General features: G+C 46.9%; 1 protein-coding gene across 7 annotated transcripts in view; it reads left to right on the forward strand.

Moving 5' to 3' along the window:
* The window catches only part of PBRM1 (polybromo 1), a 262,604-nt gene that overhangs the window by 32,375 nt on the left and 206,451 nt on the right, over positions 1 to 23,778 (forward strand). For all 7 annotated transcript variants that reach the window (XM_063940622.1, XM_063940624.1, XM_063940623.1 and 4 more), the window contains exons 3-6: positions 9,749 to 9,846; positions 10,529 to 10,676; positions 19,100 to 19,240; positions 19,373 to 19,489. In XM_063940622.1, coding sequence (XP_063796692.1) covers positions 9,749 to 9,846; positions 10,529 to 10,676; positions 19,100 to 19,240; positions 19,373 to 19,489 — 504 coding nt within the window. The remainder of the gene's footprint in view (positions 1 to 9,748; positions 9,847 to 10,528; positions 10,677 to 19,099; positions 19,241 to 19,372; positions 19,490 to 23,778) is intronic.

Below are 23,778 nucleotides of genomic sequence, written 5' to 3' on the forward strand. Positions count from 1 at the left end.
TGATAGCTTTCCATGCGTTCACAAACTCTACCGTAAATACCCATGCCACACGCTAATGCGCATGACCGCGGGAGCGACCATATACGCAAATTGCGGATATGTGCACGCACAGCAGAGCAAGTACGCGCACGGAGGCTATCTGTGTGTGGTTTGTACTTGGTGTGTGTGTTGTAATATTTTTCGACTTTGACACAGGTACAGTCGGACAACGCTACAGCAGTGGCGTACATCAATCGGCAAGGAGGGACAAAAAGCAGGGCCTGCATGCGAGAGGTGTCAAAAATACTACTTTGGGCAGAAAGAAATGCAAGAGCACTGTCCGCAATCTTCATTCCGGGAGTGGACAACGGGGAAGCGGACTTCCTGAGTCGTCACGATCTCCACCCGGGAGAGTGAGGGCTTCATCGTCAGGTGTTTTCAGCAGATCATCGACCGGTGGGGCTGCCCATAGATATACATGATGGCTTCTTGACTCAACAAGAAGCTTCCTTGGTATTGCTCACGAATCAGGGACCCTCAGGCGAGGGCAGTGGATGCACTGACTTTGCCTTGGCCTTACTGGCTGGTCTACCTGTTTCTTCCGATTCCGTTGCTTCCAAGAGTGCTCAAGCGAATCAGGTGTCAGAGTCCAGGCAATTCTTATTGCCCCAGATTGGCCTCTGAGGGCGTGGCACGCGGATCTTCTGGATATGTCCGTCGAAGACCCTTGGCCACTGCCACTGGGAAGAGATCTTCTTCAAGAAGGACCGTTTGTCTACCTGGACTTACGGCGGCTTCATTTGACGGCATGGAAGTTGAGCGGAACATCCTAGCTCACAAGGGTTAGCAAAAAGGTTATTGCTACCATGGTTCAGGCCAGGAAACCTGTGACGTCAAAACACTATCATCATATCTGATAGAGATATGTCTCATGGTGCGAGGAATGCACGTATCCGCCAGCAGAGTTCCACTTGGAATGTTTCCTCCGTTTCCTGCAAGCTAGTGTGGATAAGGGCTTACATGTGGGTTCCATTAAGGTCCAGATTTCAGCCATCTCTATTTTCTTCTAGAAGAAGTTCAGACCTTCTTGCAAAGTGTACTTTACATTCAACCTCCTTTCTCTGACGTCCTAGTGGATGCTGGGGACTCCGTAAGGACCATGGGGAATAGCGGCTCCGCAGGAGACTGGGCACAGCTAAGAAAGATTTAGGACTACCTGGTGTGCACTGGCTCCTCCCACTATGACCCTCCTCCAGACCTCAGTTAGAATCCTGTGCCCGGCTGAGCTGGATGCACACTAGGGGCTCTCCTGAGCTCCTAGAGAGAAAGTATATTTTAGGTTTTTTATTTTACAGTGAGATCTGCTGGCAACAGACTCACTGCAGCGAGGGACTAAGGGGAGAAGAAGCGAACCTACCTAACTGGTGGTAGCTTGGGCTTCTTAGGCTACTGGACACCATTAGCTCCAGAGGGATCGACCGCATGGAACCGCCCATTGATGTTCGGTCCCAGAGCCGCGTCGCCGCCCCCCTTACAGAGCCAGAAGCAAGAAGAGTCCGGAAAATCGTCGGCAGAAGACATCAGTCTTCACCAAGGTAGCGCACAGCACTGCAGCTGTGCGCCATTGCTCCTCATACACACTTCACACTCCGGTCACTGAGGGTGCATGGCGCTGGGGGGGGCGCCCTGAGCAGCAATAAAAACACCTTGGCTGGCAAATATATCACAATATATAGCCCCAGAGGCTATATATGTGATAAATACCCCTGCCAGAATCCATTAAAAAGCGGGAGAAAAGTCAGGTGAAAAAGGGGCGGAGCTATCTCCCTCAGCACACTGGCGCCATTTCTCCCTCACAGCTCCGCTGGAAGGAAGCTCCCTGGCTCTCCCCTGCAGTCTACACTACAGAAAGGGTAAAAAAGAGAGGGGGGGCACTAAATTTAGGCGCAATATACATATAGCAGCTATAAGGGGATATCATTTAGTTAATCCCTGTATTATATAGCGCTCTGGTGTGTGCTGGCATACTCTCTCTCTGTCTCCCCAAAGGGCTTTGTGGGGTCCTGTCTTCTGTCAGAGCATTCCCTGTGTGTGTGCGGTGTGTCGGTACGGCTGTGTCGACATGTTTGATGAGGAGGCTTATGTGGAGGAGGAGCAGGTGCCTATAAATGTGTTGTCACCCCCTGCGGGGCAGACACCTGAGTGGATGGACTTGTGGAAGGAATTACGCAAAAGTGTCGACTCCTTACATAAAAAATTTGACGACATGCCAAATGCGGGGCAGCCGGCTTCTCAGCCCGTGCCTGCCCAGACGTCTCAAAGGCCATCAGGGGCTCTAAAACGCCCCCGCTACCTCAGATGGCAGACACAGATGTCGACACGGATACTGATACCAGTGTCGACGACGAAGAGACTAATGTAATGTCCAATAGGGCCACTCGTTATATGATTGAGGAAATGAAAAATGTTTTACACATTTCTGATGCGACCCCAGGTACCACAAAAAAGGGTATTATGTTTGGGGAGAAAAAACTACCAGTAGTTTTTCCCCCTTCTGAAGAATTAAATGAAGTGTGTGAAGTAGCGTGGCTTCCCCCGATAAAAAATTGGTAATTTCTAAAAAGTTACTAATGGCGTACCCTTTCCCGCCAGAGGATAGGTCACGCTGGGAAACACCCCCTAGGGTGAATAAAGCGCTTACACGCTTATCAAAAAATGTGGCACTACCGTCTCCGGATACGGCCGCCCTAAAGGAACCTGCTGATAGAAAGCAGGAGCATCTCCTGAAGGCTATTTATACGCACACTGGTATTATACTGAGACCAGCTATTGCTTCAGCATGGATGTGCAGTGCTGCAGCTGCGTGGTCGGATTCCCTGTCGGAAAACATTGACACCCTAGACAGGGACACTATATTGCTAAACATAGAGCATATTAAAGACGCTGTCTTATACATGAGAGATGCACAGAGGGATATTTGCCGGCTGGCATCAAAAATAAGTGCACTGTTCATTTCTGCCAGGAGAGGTTTATGGACTCTGCAGTGGACAGGTGATGCAGATTCTAAAAGGCACATGGAAGTTTTGCCTTATAAGGGTGAGGAGTTGTCCGGGGATGGTCTTTCGGACCTAGTTTCCACAGCAACAGCTGGGAAGTCAGCATTTTTACCACATGTCCCCTCACAACCAAAGAAAGCACCGTATTATCAGGTACAGTCCTTTCGTCCCCAAAAGAACAAGCGGGGTAGAGGCGCGTCCTTTCTGCCCAGAGGCAGAGGTAGGGGAAAAAAAAGCTGCAGCATACAGCCAGTTCCCAGGAACAAAAGTCCTCCCCCGCTTCTTCTGCTAAGTCCGCCGCATGACGCTGAGGCTCAACAGGCGGAGCCAGGTACGGTGGGGGCCCGTCTCAAAAACTTCAGCAATCAGTGGGCTCGCTCACAAGTAAATCCCTGGATCCTTCAAGTGGTATCTCAGGGGTACAGGCTGGAATTCGAGACATTTCCCCCCCGCCGTTTCCTCAAATCTGCCTTGCCAACGACTCCCTCAGACAGGGAGGCTGTGATAGAGGCAATTCACAAGCTGTATTCCCAGCAGGTGATAATCAAGGTGCCCCTACTTCAGCAAGGACGGGGTTACTATTCCACAATGTTTGTGGTACCGAAACCGGACGGTTCGGTGAGACCCATTTTAAATTTAAAATCCTTGAACACATATATAAAAATTCAAGATGGAATCGCTCATGGCGGTTATTGCAAGCCTGGAAGAGGGGGATTACATGGTATCTCTGGACATCAAGGATGCTTACCTGCATGTCCCCATTTACCATCCTCACCAGGAGTACCTCAGATTTGTGGTACAGGATTGTCATTACCAATTCCAGACGTTGCCGATCAGCCTGTCCACGGCACCGAGGGTATTTACCAAGGTAATGGCCGAAATGATGATACTCCTTCGAAAAAAGGGAGTTTTAATTATCCCATACTTGGACGATCTCCTGATAAAGGCGAGGTCCAGAGAGCAGTTGTTGGTCGGCGTAGCGCTATCTCAGGAGGTGCTACACCAGCACGGTTGGATTCTGAATATTCCAAAGTCACAGCTGGTTCCTGCGACACGTCTACTGTTCCTGGGGATGATTCTGGACACAGTCCAGAAAAAAAGTGTTTCTCCCAGAGGAGAAAGCCAAGGAGCTGTCATCTCTAGTCAGAGGCCTCCTGAAACCGAAACAGGTGTCGGTGCATCAGTGCACGCGAGTCCTGGGAAAAATGGTAGCTTCCTACGAAGCAATTCCATTCGACAGGTTCCATGCCCGAACTTTTCAGTGGGACCTGTTGGACCAGTGGTCCGGATCGTATCTTCAAATGCATCGGTTGATAACCCTGTCTCCAAGGACCAGGGTGTCTCTGCTGTGGTGGCTGCAGAGTGCTCATCTCAAAGAGGGCCGCAGATTCGGCATACAGGACTGGGTCCTAGTGACCACGGATGCCAGCCTTCGAGGCTGGGGGGCAGTCACACGGGGAAGAAACTTCCAAGGACTTTGGTCAAGTCAGGAGACTTCCCTACACATAAATGTTCTGGAACTAAGGGCCATTTACAATGCCCTAAGTCAGGCAAAGCCCCTGCTTCAAAACCAGCCGGTTCTGATCCAGTCAGACAACATCACGGCAGTCGCCCATGTAAACCGACAGGGCGGCACAAGAAGCAGGACGGTGATGGCAGAAGCCACAAGGATTCTCCGATGGGCGGAAATTCACGTGTTAGCACTGTCAGCAGTGTTCATTCCGGGAGTGGACAACTGTGAAGCAGACTTCCTCAGCAGGCACGACCTCCACCCGGGAGAGTGGGGACTTCATCCAGAAGTCTTCCAAATGATTGTAAACCGTTGGGAAAGGCCACAGGTGGACATGATGGCGTCCCGCCTAAACAAAAAGCTACAAAAGTATTGCGCCAGGTCAAGAGACCCGCAGGCGATAGCTGTGGACGCTCTAGTGACACCGTGGGTGTACCGGTCGGTTTATGTGTTCCCTCCTCTTCCTCTCATACTCAAGGTACTGAGGATAATACGGAGAAGAGGAGTAAGAACTATACTCATTGTTCCGGATTGGCCAAGAAGAGCTTGGTACCCGGAACTTCAAGAAATGATCTCAGAGGACCCATGGCCTCTACCGCTCAGACAAGACCTGCTGCTGCAGGGGCCCTGTCTGTTCCAAGACTTACCGCGGCTGCGTTTGACGGCATGGCGGTTGAACACCGGATCCTGAAGGAAAAGGGCATTCCGGAGGAAGTCATTCCTACGCTGATTAAGGCTAGGAAAGAAGTAACCGCAAACCATTATCACCGCATATGGCGAAAATATGTTGTGTGGTGTGAGGCCCCAACGGAGGAATTTCAGCTGGGTCGATTTCTGCACTTCCTACAGTCAGTGGTGACTATGGGCCTAAAACTGGGTTCCATTAAGGTCCAGATTTCAGCTCTGTCGATTTTCTTCCAAAAAGAACTGGCTTCACTACCTGAAGTTCAGACATTTGTCAAGGGAGTGCTCCATATTCAGCCTCCTTTTGTGCCTCCAGTGGCACCGTGGGACCTCACTGTGGTGTTGGGTTTCCTAAAGTCACATTGGTTTGAGCCACTTAAAACCGTGGATTTAAAATATCTCACGTGGAAAGTGATCATGCTTTTGGCCTTGGCTTCGGCTAGGCGTGTGTCGGAATTGGCGGCTTTATCATGTAAAAGCCCCTATTTGATTTTCCATATGGATAGGGCAGAATTGAGGACTCGTCCCCAGTTTCTTCCTAAGGTGGTATCAGCTTTTCACTTGAACCAACCTATCGTGGTGCCTGCGGCTACTAGGGACTTGGAGGACTCCAAGTTACTGGACGTAGTCAGGGCCTTGAAAATTTATGTTTCCAGGACGGCTGGAGTCAGAAAGACTGACTCGCTATTTATCCTGTATGCACCCAACAAGCTGGGTGCTCCTGCTTCAAAGCAGACTATTGCTCGCTGGATTTGTAGCACAATTCAGCTTGCGCATTCTGCGGCTGGCCTGCCGCAGCCTACATCGGTAAAGGCCCATTCCACGAGGAAGGTGGGCTCTTCTTGGGCGGCTGCCCGAGGGGTCTCGGCTTTACAACTTTGCCGAGCTGCTACTTGGTCAGGGGCAAACACGTTTGCAAAATTCTACAAATTTGATACCCTGGCTGAGGAGGACCTTGAGTTCTCTCATTCGGTGCTGCAGAGTCATCCGCACTCTCCCGCCCGTTTGGGAGCTTTGGTATAATCCCCATGGTCCTTACGGAGTCCCCAGCATCCACTAGGACGTCAGAGAAAATAAGATTTTACTCACCGGTAAATCTATTTCTCGTAGTCCGTAGTGGATGCTGGGCGCCCGTCCCAAGTGCGGACTGTCTGCAATACTTGTATATAGTTATTGTTACCTAAAAGGGTTATTGTTGAGCCATCTGTTGAGAGGCTCTGTTATGTTCATACTGTTAACTGGGTATAATATCACGAGTTATACGGTGTGATTGGTGTGGCTGGTATGAGTCTTACCCGGGATTCAAAATCCTTCCTTATTGTGTCAGCTCTTCCGGGCACAGTATCCTAACTGAGGTCTGGAGGAGGGTCATAGTGGGAGGAGCCCGTGCACACCAGGTAGTCCTAAATCTTTCTTAGCTGTGCCCAGTCTCCTGCGGAGCCGCTATTCCCCATGGTCCTTACGGAGTCCCCAGCATCCACTACTGACTACGAGAAATAGATTTACCGGTGAGTAAAATCTTATTTTTGTGCCGCCCACGGCACCCTGGGATTTGAATATTGTGTTGGAATTTCTACAGTTCTCCTGGTTTGAACCAATGATGACGGTGGAAGACAGTGATGTTACTGGCCCTGGCTTCTGCTAGGCGTGTCTCAGAGTTAGGAGCTTTATTATGTAAAAGCCCTTACTTGGTCTTTTATGAGGACAGAGCGGAGCTCAGGACTCGGCAACAGTTCCCGCCGAAGGTTGTCTCTGCATTCCACTTGAATCAACCTATTATGGTTCCGTCCAATTTTGGCACTTCTGCTTCTCTGGACGTATTGGATGCTGTGCGAGCCTTAAAAATCTATGTCAAGCAAACGGCTCGGATCAGAAAGGCGGATTCCTTGTTTGTGCTTTATGATGCGCAGAAAAAGGGTTGCCCTGCTTCAAAGCAGTCCATTGCTTTTTAGCTTAGGCTTACTATCTAACAGGCCTATGTGTCGGCAACCTTACCTGTTCCTAAGTCTCTGAAGGCTCACTCTACAAGATCGGTGGGCTCTTCCTGGGCGGCTGCCCGTGGAGTCTCGGCCTTGCAACTATGCTGAGCTGCTACCTGGTCAGGGAAGAAAACTTATTTTTTAAGTTCTACAGGTTTGATACCTGGCCAAAGAGGATACCTAGTTTGGGCAGGCAGTGCTGCAGACGTCTCCACACGTTCCCGCCGATCGCACAGCAATGATCCGCTTTGTACCCTAACTCGCTCTACACATGTTATAAATGTTACAAATTTGCTGCTGCGATCAACTCTGAATTAGGCCCTAAGTCTCCCCAATATCCCTTACGGATGCTAGAGAAAATAGGATTTTCATTACCTACCGGTAAATCCTTTTCTCGTAGTCCATAAGGTCTATTGGGCCTCAGTGCGTTGACTTTTCTGCAGGTTCTCTTTTATATGGTTACCTGTTCAGCTGTTGCTGTTTGTTGTTACCAGCCGTTGCTGGTTGTTGTATGTTTGTGGTGTGCTGGTGTATAAATCTCGACACTCGTTGTTATGTTCCTTCTCTCATTTATGTCCTTTCTCCTTCGGGCACTGTTTTACCTATAACTGCCTGTGGGAGGGGGCATAGAGGGGGGGGGGAGCCAGCACACCAGTGAAGAAATTTAAAGACATCCGGCTCCTTTGGACCCTGTCTTTAGCCCATCGTACTAAGGGGGTCATTCAGAACTCATTGCACGCTAGGTTTTTTCGCTGCGCTGCGAGCAGGACAGAACTGCGCCATGCGTATGCACCACAATGCGCAGGCGCGTCGTACGGGTACAAAGCGGTTGCTGCTGTGTGATGGATTTAACAAAGAATCCATTCGCATAGCCGATTGCAAGGAGATTGACAGGAAGAGGGCGTTTGTGGGTGTCAAGTGACCATTTTCTGGGAGTGGTTGGAAAAACACAGGCGTGTCCAAGAATTTGCAGGGCGGGTGTCTATCGTCAATTCCGGGGCCGGACAGGCAGAAGTGATAGCAGCGACTGAGTAAGTTCTAGGCAATTCAGAAACTGCACAAAACTTTTTTGTACCGCTCGGCTGCACATGAGATCGCACACTAGCAAAGCAAAAATACACTCCCCTATAGGCGGCGACTATCTGATCGCAGCGCTGCAAAAAATAGCTAGCGAGCGATCAGGTCTGAATTAGTCCCTAAGTTTCACCAATATACCTTATGGACTACGAGAAAAGGATTTACCGGTAAGTAATTAAAATCCTGTTGTTATAGTTTTTTTTACAGTGTAAGTTGTATATTCTTATTTGAGCAGTATTAAGTGATGTAGAGCAGCAATTTCCTTGGTTGCACATTTATTTGCATTTGCAGATCGAGAACCTTCTAAATCTCACTGCAGCCTTTGATAGCGTAGGATTCTAATAGAGTGCCTGAAAATTACTGTGAACTGTATGGGACATTCCTAATGCTGGGCATACACTGCAAGATAAAATGCCTGTCAGACCAACAGACGTCACTCACGTCCTTTTCACCTTAATCTGCTCGTACAGGGGTTGCACTCTGCCCCCCAGGAAGGAGACATTTCCCGTTCCTTCATATGTAATGCGGCCGACCAGAAGCTTAGAAATGATCGCGTCGGACAGGCATGCTGGACGATACGGCATGCCTAACCGATTGATATTTTTAGATCGGTTGGCCACACACATGCTACAATTATCTGGGCGATCTGCTGATATCGGACGGATTGAGCAGATAATTGTAGCGTGTATGCCCAGCATTAGCTGATTCAAATAATTTCTCACCGGCAGATCAGAGTTTCGTTTGGGGTATACTTATCGTTGCCAGTGTCCATAGTCACATTATAGAAGGATGGATGGGGCTGTCGCCCAGGGGGCTCCCTATAGTCCCCCACACTGCCCCAAATATTGCCCGCTGTTCTTTCCGCCGGACAATAACCAGCATCAATGGCTCGTGGCACCAGCTGTTTGTACACCAGAGGTCATATCAGCCGCACTCGCCACCTATAACAACACCGGGTCACCAGGTCACATCAGCCACACTTGCCACATATAACACCACCAACCGTAGTCGCTTTATCGGTGCCTGGCAGCCATTAGGTTTCCAAGAAGCAATACTTCGTTCTTTATTCTTTTAAGCTTATTTGGAATTTTCTATCTTGTGTTTTGTTTTTTTTAATGCAACTGTAAAGAACTTTAGCAAAGGGTGCGTATTGCTGCTGTTTTTCAGTGTTTTAAACGCTGGCAACTTGCCTTTTCACGCACCCTTCATCTGGCCACCCGAAATTCCTGATTCGCACAAAAGTTATATGCAGCAGCAAACACTTTTGTGCGAGATCCTGCTGCTGTGAAGATTTGGAAGCGATTCGCCGGCAGTTGAATTCCCCCCCTTGAAGTCTTATTGAGACAAAAGTGATATATAAATTACATTATTATGTTTATTATTATTATTATTATTATTATTATCATTATCGTGAAATATAGAATGACAATTTAGTTATGCGAGTGTTTACCATGTTTCTTTAGATTGCCGTGTGCCATGAACTTTATAACACAATCAGGGACTATAAGGATGAACAAGGTCGTATACTGTGTGAACTCTTTATTAGGGCACCAAAACGCAGGTAAGACACAGAAAGCCATATGTAATATTTTTTAAGTAAAAAATTATCTAGTAATTAATTACAAGTGTCATACATTTGTTTTATTAGGTAAGGCGTATTTATCTTGTGGCATTATTAGTCCCTGCATGCAATGCCTGGGCCCGCCAGGTTCTGTGGCGTTTGTTCAGGATGTGTACTTCTGCATCAAACGTTATAAATTGGTTGCTGTGGGTTACTGCATGTGTTATTTGCACTATTTTATAAAAGTCCTATAGTAGTATTTGTGTAGTACCACAACAGGTGGCTTCTAAGCTTCTGTACATGCTAATGGATACACTTGGTGATTTATTGTAGCTGTCTCATGTTTGAGCATTAATTTTAGTTTAAGATATTTGAGATTTGATTTACCATTGTAGACTTTTTCGGCCCGTTTGTATCATGTGCCCCCTGATAATGCCAGTTACCCACAATTATGTATCAATTTGTCTTTCTATACATTTATTCCAAGTACTATAGACTGTGCAGCTCTCTATAAAGTAATACATTACGTAGTTCAATATATAAAAGAATAAACCTTCTAGTTTGTTTTTTAATTTGTTGTATTCCTCACTAGTTCATTACACTGGTGCGGTGCTTTGTTTTGGTTTTAAAATGGGTTTTTGCTCTATTATAAATAAGTGTCATTTCTTTTTGTAATCAACAGAAATTTGCCAGATTACTATGAAGTTGTCTCCCAGCCCATCGACTTAATGAAGATCCAACAGAAATTAAAGATGGAGGAGTATGATGAAGTCAGCCTGCTTACTGCCGATTTTCAGCTGCTTTTCCGGAACGCAAAAGCATATTACAAGGTGAGCATAAATTATGAGAGGAGTTTAAATCCAGCAGCGGCTGGGGGCTGCCACCTGACGCGCTACTTGCCTGAGCAGTGCCGCGGAGGTAGGGGTTGGGATTCGTGCATAAAAGAAAAGAAAAAAAACAAGGCCTGTGCTTGTGCACAAGTTGCTGTCAGTAAAGTGTAGGAGAAGGGGAAGACAACCCAAGACTCTCGCATGCTCACAAGCTCCTGGCTTTTTGTAACTGCATTAGCAGCAGCTCCTAGACATACATTATGGCTGGCAGGAGAACTTACGCATGGCAGATGTTACTGTGGGGGCTAGGTAAAATCTCTATTGCAAGGTGAGCTTGAATCTTAATTGAGTAGTATCAAGCCTTAAGAATAGGATTTTGTGTAAACAGTGCTGTCTGATAACCAAATAAAAGTAAAGCTGGATGTATTAATGCATGGATTTAGAATGTATCATAATATAACCGTGACTGTGATGTATATATGAAAGTCTGGCCAGTAACCTAAGATGCATATGTCATACATGCATAAAGGTGGCATAGAAGCAGGCATCAATTTAGGCTAATGACATCCAGAAAACAGCTTCCCTTCTCACGTTAGCAAGTTATATTATGTATATACATTGGGAATACAAAATGGCAAACAGGCAGAGACTATGCAAAATAAAGATTAATAAATCACCTGGCCCGGACAGACTCCATCCGAGGGTTCTTATGGAGCTTAGGTCACAACTAGTAATACCCTTATACTTTATTTTCAATAGTTCACTTAGATCTGTCATGGTACCGAAGGATTGGCAATAGAAGAGGTATTGGCATTATTTAAAAAGGGATCCAAAAATCATCCGGGTAACTACAGTCCGGTTAGTTTGACATCTATAGTGGGGAAAATATTGGAAGGCATTACATGGGATAGCATACAGGAGTATCTGCAGACTACTAAGATTATTAGCAAGAACCAGCATGAGTTTGTGAGGGACAGATCATGTCAAACTAACTTAGTTAACTTCTACGAGGAAGTGAGCGACAATCTTGACCAAGGAAAAGCAGTGCATGTGGTCTACTTAGATTTTGCATAATAATTCGATACAGTGCCTCACAGGAGACTAATCATCAAATTAAACCAGCTTGGCCTAGGAAAAACTGTTTGCACATGATGGATAAGTAACTGGCTGGACAACAGGGTACAGCGAGTAGTGGTCAACTGAAAGTCTTCAAGCTGGACACCGGTAGTCAGCGGAATACCACAGGGGAACGTACTCGGGCCACTACTGTTCAACATATTTATCGGTGACCTAGAAATAGGCCTGGAAAGCACAGTTTCAATATTTGCAGATGATACTAAACTGTGTAAGGCAACTCATTCAGAAATAGATTTGGAGTCTTTGCAGAATGACTTATCTAAACTTGAAATCTGGGCGTCTAAATGGGGAATGAGGTTCAATATAGGAAAATGCAAGGTTATGCATTTCAGGACTAAAAACAAACTTGCATCCTACATATTAAATGGGGAAAGTCTAGGGGTAACAGTTTTGGAAAAAGATTTGGGGGTACTCATTGATAATAAACTTAACCATATACAATGTCAAAGCGCAGTAAAGAAGGCAAGTAAGGTGCTAGCTTGCATAAAACGGCGAATTGAGACAAGGAACGAGGATGTAATTCTGCCATTGTACAAATCATTGGTACGTCCGCACATGGACTATTGTGTTCAGTTTTGGGCACCACTGTATAAAAAAAGATATCGGGGAACTCGAAAGAGTTCAAAGGCGAGCTACTAAATTGATTAAAGGTCTAGAGGGACTGGATTACGAGGAAAGGCTTACTAGGTTGGATATGTGCACACTGGAAAAGAGTAATGTCTTCAAATATGTAAAGGGTCACTACAAAGAGTTATCAGAGGAATTATTTATTAAAATAACTCTGTTTAGGACACGTGGGCACTCGTTGAGGCTGGGGGGGGGGGGGGAAATTCCGTACACAATGGAGGAAAGGGTTCTTTACTGTTAGGGCAATCAGGATTTGGAATTCCTTGCCAGAGAAAGTGGTAATGGCGGACTCTGTAAATGCATTTAAAAAAGGGTTGGATGAATTTCTGATTGAAAAAGATATCCAAGGTTACAACATTAAAAATATTGACGTTGTTAATCCGGGTGTAACATGACGTATAGTTGTTAACTAGTCATAAAAACATTCTTCAGCAGGTACAGTAAAATCAACTCCACTTAATACAGAATACAGGTTGAACACGATGGGCATTTTGTCTCTTTTCAACCTCAATTACTGTGTTACTATGTTACAATTCAGAACATAATAATCACAGCCCCCTGACAAGCAAAGGCTGTACAATTAATTTAAATTTGTCTGTATTACCCATTTAATAGTAAGAGAAGCAACAATTGGTATCATGCTGATTTGTAATACAATTGTTTAGTTCCACTCTTAAAGCTGCGTCCAATATTCCAGAATTGTTTTCTTAATACTAGGTGGATTGTGAAAATGTCATAGACCAGTGGGGGCAGTATATAGGGCCTTATTCAGGTTTGTTATGCAAACCAAGTAAGTTAGCAATAGGGCAAAACCATGTTGCACTGCAGGTGGGGCAGATGTAACCATGTGCCCAGAGAGTTGGATTTGGGTGGGTTATAGCAGAGTAATCCATTATTTTGATGCCACATCTCTAGGACTGTAATTATGACTGGCCTTGTACAATTACTCTGATTAATTCAAACATTAAATACAATCCTGCAGAGCAAAATTACAGTTTTGAGATACATATTTTTCCAGCATAGGTTTAAACTGCAGTTTAATTTAAGGTTTAACTTCATCAGATTTTCTCTATCGTCCTAAGTGGATGCTGGGGTTCCTGAAAGGACCATGGGGAATAGCGGCTCCGCAGGAGACAGGGCACAAAAAAGTAAAGCTTTACTAGGTCAGGTGGTGTGCACTGGCTCCTCCCCCTATGACCCTCCTCCAGACTCCAGTTAGATTTTGTGCCCGAACGAGAAGGGTGCAATCTAGGTGGCTCTCCTAAAGAGCTGCTTAGAGAAAGTTTAGTTTAGGTTTTTTTTCTTTACAGTGAGTCCTGCTGGCAACAGGATCACTGCAACGTGGGACTTAGGGGGAAAGTAGTAAACTCACCTGCATGCAGAGTGGATTTGCTGCTTGGCTACTGGACACCATTAGCTCCAGAGGGATCGAACACAGGCCCAGCCGTGGAGTCCGGTCCCGGAGCCGCGCCGCCGACCCCCTTGCAGATGCTGAAGCGTGAAGAGGTCCGGAAACCGGCGGCTGAAGACTCCTCAGTCTTCATAAGGTAGCGCACAGCACTGCAGCTGTGCGCCATTTTCCTCTCAGCACACTTCACTGGGCAGTCACTGAGGGTGCAGAGCGCTGGGGGGGGGCGCTCTGAGAGGCAAATATAAACCTTATACAAGGCTAAAAATACCTCACATATAGCCCATAGGGGCTATATGGAGATATTTAACCCCTGCCTGACTGGAAAAATAGCGGGAGAAGAACCCGCCGAAAAAGGGGCGGGGCCTATCTCCTCAGCACACGGCGCCATTTTCTGTCACAGCTCCGCTGGTCAGAACGGCTCCCAGGTCTCTCCCCTGCACTGCACTACAGAAACAGGGTAAAACAGAGAGGGGGGGCACATTAATGGCTATATATATATATATTAAAGCAGCTATAAGGGAGCACTTAATATAAGGATATCCCTTGTATATATAGCGCTTTGTGGTGTGTGCTGGCAGACTCTCCCTCTGTCTCCCCAAAAGGGCTAGTGGGTCCTGTCTTCATTAGAGCATTCCCTGTGAGTTTGCGGTGTGTGTCGGTACGTGGTGTCGACATGTATGAGGACGATATTGGTGTGGAGGCGGAGCAATTGCCAAATATGCAGATGTCACCCCCCAGGGGGTCGACACCAGAATGGATGCCTTTATTTGTGGAATTACGTGATGGTTTATCTTCCCTTAAACAGTCAGTTGAGGACATGAGGCGGCCGGACAATCAATTAATGCCTGTCCAGGCGCCTCAAACACCGTCAGGGGCTGTAAAACGCCCTTTGCCTCAGTCGGTCGACACAGACCCAGACACGGGCACTGATTCCAGTGACGACGGTAGAAATTCAAACGTATTTTCCAGTAGGGCCACACGTTATATGATTTTGGCAATGAAGGAGACGTTACATTTAGCTGATACTACAGATACCGTAAAACAGGGTATTATGTATGGTGTGAAAAAACTACAAACAGTTTTTCCTGAATCAGAAGAATTAAATGACGTGTGTGATGAAGCGTGGGTTGCTCCTGATAAAAAGTTGATAATTTCAAAAAAGTTATTGGCATTATACCCTTTCCCGCCAGAGGTTAGGGCGCGCTGGGAAACACCCCCTAAGGTGGACAAGGCGCTCACACGCTTATCCAAACAAGTGGCGTTACCCTCTCCTGAGACGGCCGCACTTAAGGATCCATCAGATAGAAAGATGGAAGTTATTCAAAAGAATATATACACACATGCAGGTGTTATACTACGACCAGCTATAGCAACTGCCTGGATGTGCAGTGCTGGAGTAGTTTGGTCAGAATCCCTGATTGAAAATATTGATACCCTAGATAGGGACAATGTTTTACTGTCGTTAGAACAAATAAAGGATGCATTTATCTATATGCGTGATGCACAGAGGGATATTTGCACACTGGCATCTCGGGTGAGTGCTATGTCCATTTCAGCCAGAAGAGCCTTATGGACACGACAGTGGACAGGCGATGCGGATTCAAAACGTCACATGGAGGTTTTGCCGTATAAAGGGGAGGAGTTATTTGGAGTTGGTCTATCAGACTTGGTGGCCACGGCTACTGCCGGGAAATCCACTTTTTTACCTCAGAAGCCCTCCCCGGCTCCTGCAAAAACCTCAGCATGACGCTGGGGCCTCTCAAGCGGACTCGGGGACAGTGGGGGGCCGTCTCAAAAATTACAGCGCGCAGTGGGCTCACTCGCAGGTAGACCCCTGGATCCTGCAGATAATATCTCAGGGGTACAGGTTGGAATTAGAGACGGATCCTCCTCATCGTTTCCTGAAGTCTGCCTTACCAACCGTCTCTTCCGAAAGGGAGAGGGTGTTGGAAGCCATTCACAAGCTGTACGCTCAGCAGGTGATAGTCAAAGTACCCCTATTACAACAAGGAAAGGGGTATTATTCCACTCTATTTGTGGTACCGAAGCCGGATGGCTCGGTAAGGCCTATTCTAAATCTGAAGTCCTTGAACCTCTACATAAAAAAGTTCAAGTTCAAGATGGAGTCACTCAGAGCAGTGATAGCGAACCTGGAAGAAGGGGACTTTATGGTATCCTTGGACATCAAGGATGCGTATCTACACGTTCCGATTTACCCCGCACACCAGGGGTACCTCAGGTTCATTGTTCAAAACTGTCACTATCAGTTTCAGACGCTGCCGTTCGGATTGTCCACGGCGCCTCGGGTCTTTACCAAGGTAATGGCCGAGATGATGATTCTTCTTCGAAGAAAAGGCGTATTAGTTATCCCATACTTGGACGATCTCCTAATAAGGGCAAGGTCCAGAGAACAGCTGGAGACAGCTTTAGCACTATCTCAAGAGGTGCTAAGACAACACGGGTGGATTCTGAATATTCCAAAATCCCATTTAATCCCGACAACTCGTCTGCTGTTCCTAGGAATGATTCTGGACACGGTTCAGAAAAAGGTTTTCCTTCCAGAGGAAAAAGCCAAGGAGTTATCCGATCTGGTCAGGAACCTCCTAAAACCAGGAAAAGTGTCAGTACATCAATGCACAAGAGTCCTGGGAAAAATGGTGGCTTCTTACGAAGCAATTCCATTCGGCAGATTCCATGCAAGAATATTCCAAAGGGATCTGTTGGACAAATGGTCAGGGTCGCATCTGCAGATGCACCTGCGAATAACCCTGTCACCAAAGACAAGGGTGTCACTTCTGTGGTGGTTGCAGAAGGCTCACCTATTAGAAGGCCGCAGATTCGGCATTCAGGATTGGATCCTGGTGACCACGGACGCCAGCCCGAGAGGCTGGGGAGCAGTCACACAAGGAAGAAACTTCCAGGGAGTATGGACGAGTCTGGAAAAGTCTCTTCACATAAACATTCTGGAACTAAGAGCAATCTACAATGCTCTAAGCCAGGCGGAACTTCTCCTGCAAGGAAAGCCGGTGTTGATTCAGTCGGACAACATCACGGCGGTCGCCCATGTAAACAGGCAGGGCGGCACAAGAAGCAGGAGTGCAATGGCAGAAGCTGCCAAGATTCTTCGCTGGGCGGAGAATCACGTGATAGCACTGTCAGCAGTGTTCATCCCGGGCGTGGACAACTGGGAAGCAGACTTCCTCAGCAGACACGATCTTCATCCGGGAGAGTGGGGTCTACATCCAGAAGTCTTCAACATGTTAATAGACCGTTGGGAAAGACAAATTGTAGACATGATGGCGTCTCGCCTCAACAAGAAACTGGACAAATATTGCGCCAGGTCAAGAGATCCACAGGCAATAGCTGTGGACGCACTGGTAACTCCTTGGGTGTACCAGTCAGTGTATGTGTTTCCTCCTCTGCCGCTCATACCAAAGGTATTGAAGATCATACGGCAAAGAAGAGTAAGAACAATACTAGTGGTTCCGGATTGGCCGAGAAGGACTTGGTATCCGGAACTTCAAGAGATGCTCACGGACGAACCGTGGCCTCTACCTCTGAGAAGGGACCTGCTACAGCAGGGTCCCTGTCTTTTTCAAGACTTACCGCGGCTGCGTTTGACGGCATGGCGGTTGAACGCCAGATCCTAAAAGGGAAAGGCATTCCAGAAGAAGTCATTCCTACCTTGATTAAGGCACGGAAGGAAGTCACCGTGAAACATTATCACCGCATTTGGCAAAAATATGTAGCGTGGTGCGAGGATCGGAGGGTTCCGACGGAGGAATTCCAACTGGGTCGTTTCCTACATTTCCTGCAATCAGGATTATCTATGGGTCTCAAATTGGGATCCATTAAGGTTCAAATTTCGGCCCTGTCAATATTCTTCCAAAAAGAATTGGCCTCTGTCCCTGAGGTCCAGACTTTTGTCAAGGGAGTACTGCATATACAGCCTCCTGTGGTGCCTCCGGTGGCACCGTGGGATCTAAATGTAGTTTTAGATTTCCTCAAATCCCATTGGTTTGAACCATTGAAAAAGGTGGATTTGAAATATCTCACATTGAAAGTGACTATGTTACTAGCCCTGGCCTCTGCCAGGAGAGTATCTGAATTGGCGGCTTTATCTTATAAAAGTCCTTATCTAATCTTCCATTCGGATAGGGCAGAACTGCGGACTCGTCCGCATTTTCTCCCTAAAGTGGTATCAGCATTTCATCTGAACCAACCTATTGTGGTGCCTGCGGCCACTAGCGACTTGGAGGACTCCAAGTTGTTGGACGTTGTCAGAGCCTTAAAAATATACATTGCAAGGACGGCTGGAGTCAGAAAATCTGACTCGCTGTTTATATTGTATGCACCCAACAAGTTGGGCGCACCTGCTTCTAAGCAGTCGATTGCTCGTTGGATTTGTAACACAATTCAACTTGCACATTCTGTGGCAGGCCTGCCACAGCCTAAAACTGTAAAAGCCCACTCCACAAGGAAGGTGGGCTCATCTTGGGCGGCTGCCCGAGGGGTCTCGGCATTACAACTCTGCCGAGCAGCTACGTGGTCGGGGGAGAACACGTTTGTAAAATTTTACAAATTTGATACCCTGGCAAAGGAGGACCTGGAGTTCTCTCATTCGGTGCTGCAGAGTCATCCGCACTCTCCCGCCCGTTTGGGAGCTTTGGTATAATCCCCATGGTCCTTTCAGGAACCCCAGCATCCACTTAGGACGATAGAGAAAATAAGAATTTACTTACCGATAATTCTATTTCTCGGAGTCCGTAGTGGATGCTGGGCGCCCATCCCAAGTGCGGATTATCTGCAATACTTGTACATAGTTATTGTTAACTAATTCGGGTTATTGTTAAGGAGCCATCTTTAAGAGGCCCTTTCTGTTGTCATACTGTTAACTGGGTTTAGATCACAAGTTGTACGGTGTGATTGGTGTGGCTGGTATGAGTCTTACCCGGGATTCAAAATGCCTCCCTTATTGTGTATGCTCGTCCGGGCACAGTACCTAACTGGAGTCTGGAGGAGGGTCATAGGGGGAGGAGCCAGTGCACACCACCTGACCTAGTAAAGCTTTACTTTTTTGTGCCCTGTCTCCTGCGGAGCCGCTATTCCCCATGGTCCTTTCAGGAACCCCAGCATCCACTACGGACTCCGAGAAATAGAATTATCGGTAAGTAAATTCTTATTATTTTCAGTCTACAATGATTAGCTGTATTTATTAATTTTATTTATTTTTAATTGTGCCCAACAGTCTGATACTCCAGAGTACAAAGCTGCATGTAAATTATGGGATCTATATCTACGCACAAAAAATGAGTTTATCCAAAAGGGCGACTGTGAAGAGGATGAAGAGGAGGAGGATGTACAGGACAGCGCAACGCCAGAAGGAGATGTTAGTTCTCACACTCTTATTTTGACTTTTGAAACTTAGTTTGTATACTTTTTGATATTTTATTTACATAAGATTATTTTTCAGTTAAGCGTGCAATCAAAGGTTTTTCATTTATTTATGTTTTTATCTTAGACTTCTCAAAATTATTTAAAGCCGATCTTGGAACAGTTACTGGAATCCATTAGCACTGCTGCACACCCGAATGGCAGACTGATCAGTGAGCTCTTTCAGAAAGTTCCTTCTAAAGTGGTGAGTTTTTAAGGTTACGACATTTTTCTTTTTAACAGTCATTTCTCTTACGTCCTAGAGGATACTGGGGTTCCATTAAGTACCATGGGGTATAGATGGGTCCACTAGAAACCATGGGCACTTTAAGAATTTGATCGTGTGGGCTGGCTCCTCCCTCTATGCCCCTCCTACCAGACTCAGTTTAGAAAATGTGCCCGGAGGAGCCGGTCACGCTTATGGAAGTTCCTGAAGAGTTTTCTGCATTTATTTTATATGTTTGTTATTTTCAGGCAGGGCTGGTTGGCACCAGCCTGTCTGCTTCGTGGGACTTAGGGGAGGGGGAACGGCCGAACCTCTTGAAGGACACTAAGGTCCTGAGAGAACTATTTGCAAGCCCCACCACGGCGAGCGTACATTCCCGCAGCACGCTGCCACCCCTAACAGAGCCAGAAGAAAGAAGAGTGGTAAGTACTAAGCCGGCGTCCAGACTAGCGGGTCGCTGGCCATTATGGCGGCATGATGGTACGGAGACGCACGGCTTCTAACCGGGCGGAATGTGTCTCCAGACACAGTATACAGCGGCGTCTCGGTTCACTGTACATAGTACCCACACTGGCAAAAACTGCCTCAAAACAGTTTTCTCTCCATTTTAAGCAACAGATTACCTCAGACAGTATAAAAAAAGCAGGAAGACCGCGCGCCATTTAAGGGGCGGGGCTTCACTATGAGAGGATCTAGCAGCTAACCATCACCATTTTCCCTCTGCAGTGGACACAGACGCTGACTGACAGGGACTTGCAGCTCCTCCAGTGTGACTCCAGATTACCTCAGTGGTACCAGGGGGTCATAGCAGGGGGTGAGCGATTTCTTAGTGTACTAAGTCGTCTATCAGGGTATTTAGTCTGCGACCCGGCTAAGCTTGGCATTAGCGATAAGGGCGCGTTGGGGGATGGCTCCAAATTACTCTGTCTCTCCCTGAAGGGCTCTTTGAGGGTTAATTGTGCTTAACCTTTTCCTGTGTGTGTGTGTGTGTGTGTGTGTGTGTGTGTGTGTGCTGTCACATTTACATTATGTCAGTCAGTGTGGGTACTCAGGGCAGTGCACCTTCCCAGAATAGCGGGTTTGAACTGGAATGGGTTAATTCCATTAAGGGAATGATTTCAAATATTTCTACAAAGCTATCCCGCGTTGAGAAAGAGAAGCAATACTTAAGACAGACTGTGGATGAGTTTATAAATAGAGACTCTGTCCCCAAACCAGCGTCTCAATCCCCTCCCGTTTGTCTGCAAATACGATCTCTGGCCCATATCCTGCAGTCTGACGCTGACGGGTCAGACATGGAGGAGGGTGAGGTGGATTTGGAGAGGGGGATGCTACTCTGTCACAGGGAAAAGAGGCTCCTATAGAGGCTATTAGAGATGTTCTGCAAATTCCTGATTAAGGTGTCAGAGGAGTGTGAGGAATCTTATTTTAATGTAAAAAAGAAGTCCTCTGTCACTTTTCCTGCGTCAAATTAATTGAATACCCTGTTTGAAGAACCGTGGGTTAATCCTGATAAGAAATTTCAAATCCCTAAAAAAAAAAAGGTTGCTCTCATCTTTTCCTTTTCCTCTGGAGGATAGGAAAAAATGGGAAAATCTGCCGATAGTGGACGCATCAGTCTCTAGGCTGTCAAGAAAAATTGTATTGCCTTTCCCTGGTGCAGCCTCCCTAAAATATACAGCTGATCGTAAAATTGAGACTACACTCAAATGTTTGTACACAGCTGCTGGGGTGGCACAGAGACCCACTATTGCACTAGTGCGTGGATCACAAAAGCCATTGCTAAATGGTCAGGTAACCTTATTGAGGGGTTAGATTCCTTGTCTAGGGGGGATGTTGTTTTACTCCTGCAGCATATACAGAACTTTATGGTGGAAGCCATACCAGAGATTGGTTTGCTTAATGCACGCACCACCGCTATGACAGTGTCGGCACGCAGGGGCTTGTGGCTACATCAGTGGACTGCTGATGCGAACTCCAGAAAAGGCTTGGAAGGCCTACCATTCACAGGATAGGCATTGTTTGGAGACGAATTAGATTAGACAAATGGATCTCCAAAGCTACTGCGGGTAAGTCTACGTATCTTCCTTTCGCAGCTCCTCCAGCCAGGAAAGCTTATTCAGTTTCAAATTTACAGTCCTTTCGGACAGCCAAGTTTAAGGGAAAATCCAGAGGCGCTTCTACGGCCTTCAGAGGCGCAAGAGGTAAACCACGTAAACCAGCAACTGCAGGTGCTCAGGAACAGAGCTCAGGCTCTGCTTACTCAAAGCCTTCAGCATGACGGTGGACCACGAGGCCTGGAGGACTGTCAGGTGGGATCCCAACTAAAATTCTTTAGTCACATCTGGTCAAGTTCGTGCTGGGATTCCTGGGTAATAGATCTTATTTCCCAGGGCTACAGACTGGAGTTTCAAGAGCTCCCACCTCACAGATTCTTCAAATCTGGCTTACCAGCTTCACAAGAGGCAAGTATAACTTTACAGCAGGCCATCCAAAAACTGGTACGGACTCAAGTCATTGTTCCAGTTCCACCTCATCTACACAACAAGGTGTACTATTCCAACTTGTTTGTAATACTGAACCTCAAGTCCTTGAACCTGTTCTTATGAGTGTTCAAGTTCAAGATGGAATCTCTGAGAGCGGTGATCTCAGGTCTGGAGGAAGGGGAATTCCTAGTGTATCTGGATATCAAGGATGTGTACCTTCACATTCCGATCTGGCCGCCTCATCAGGCTTATCTACGGTTTGCACTGCAGGACTTTCACTACCAGTTCCAGGCCCTGCCGTTTGGTCTCTCCACAGCACCAAGGGTGTTCACCAATGTGTTGGGAGAGATGATGTTTATACTCTGCATGCAGGGAGTAAACATAATTCTTTACCTGGACGATCTTCTGATAAAGGCGCCGTCCAGGGAGAGGTTGCTGGACAGCATTGACCTCTCAACCAAACTTCTCCAGGATCACTGGTGGATTCTGAATCTACCGAAATCTCACCTAGAGCCAACACGGAGGCTCCCATTCCTGGGAATGATACTGGACACTGAGTCGCAGAAAGTGTTCCTTCCGTTGGAAAAGGCATTGGTAATCCAGTCGATGGTTCGGGATGTCCTGAAGCCAAACCGGATATCAGTGCATTTATGCATTCGCCTTCTGGGGAAAATGGTGGCCTCTTACGAGGCACTTTGTCAGCGGTCTTCATTCCGGGAGTAGACAACTGGGAAGCAGACTTCCTCAGCAGACACAACCTGCACCCGGGGGAGGGGCCTTCACCCGGAAGTGTTCAGGTGCCTGACACGTCGGTGTGGATATCCACAAATCGACATGATGGCCTCTCGTCTCAACAAGAAGCTCAGGCAGTATTGTTCCAGGTCGAGAGACCCACAGGCAGTGGTGGTAGACGCTCTGACAGCTCCATGAGTCTATCAAATGGTGTACGTGTTTCTTCCACTCCATCTGATCCCAATAATTCTCAAAAGAATAGAAAGGGAAAAGGATCAAGCAATACTCATTGCTCCGGACTGGCCAAGAAGGGCCTGGTATGCGGGCCTTTTTTTAGATGCTCCTTGAAGATCCGTAGCCTCTACGTCTTTGCTAGGATCTTCTGCAACAGGGCCCGTTCATCTATCAGGACTTACCGCGGCTATGTTTGATGGCATGGAAGTTGAACTGCTTATTCTAGCCAGAAGAGGGATCCCTAACAAAGTTATCCCGACTATGATCCAAGCCAGGAAGGGGGTGACGTCGAAACATTACCACCATATTTGGAAGAAATACGTCTCTTGGTGCGAGAGCAGAACTTATTCTGTGGTGGAATTTCACCAATGGCGTTTCCTGCTTTTTCTGCAGGCAGGTGTGGATGTGGGCCTACGTCTGGGCTCCATAAAAGTCCATATTTCAGCCTTGTCCATTTTCTTTCAGAAAAAATTGGCATCTCTCCCAGATGTCCAGACGTTTTTGAAAGGGGTTCTGTGCATCCAACCTCCCTTTGTGCCTCCCACGGCACCTTGGGATCTCAATTTGGTGCTGCAGTTCCTCCAATCGGACTGGTTTGAGCGGTTACAGGAGGTGGACGTAAAATATCTTACGTGGAAGACACAAGACGTGTGTCAGAGCTGGGGGCTTTGTCTCACAAGAGCCCCTATTTTATTTTCCATGAGGACAGAGCTGAACTCAGAACTTGTCAGCAATTTCGTCCAGCGGTGGTTTCTGCATTTCACATCAACCAACCTATTGTGGTTACGGTTATCACCGACACTTACACTACTTCAA

Source organism: Pseudophryne corroboree, chromosome 9 (genome assembly GCF_028390025.1).
Source record: "Pseudophryne corroboree isolate aPseCor3 chromosome 9, aPseCor3.hap2, whole genome shotgun sequence".
In the NCBI taxonomy this organism is placed as follows: Eukaryota; Metazoa; Chordata; class Amphibia; order Anura; family Myobatrachidae; genus Pseudophryne; species Pseudophryne corroboree.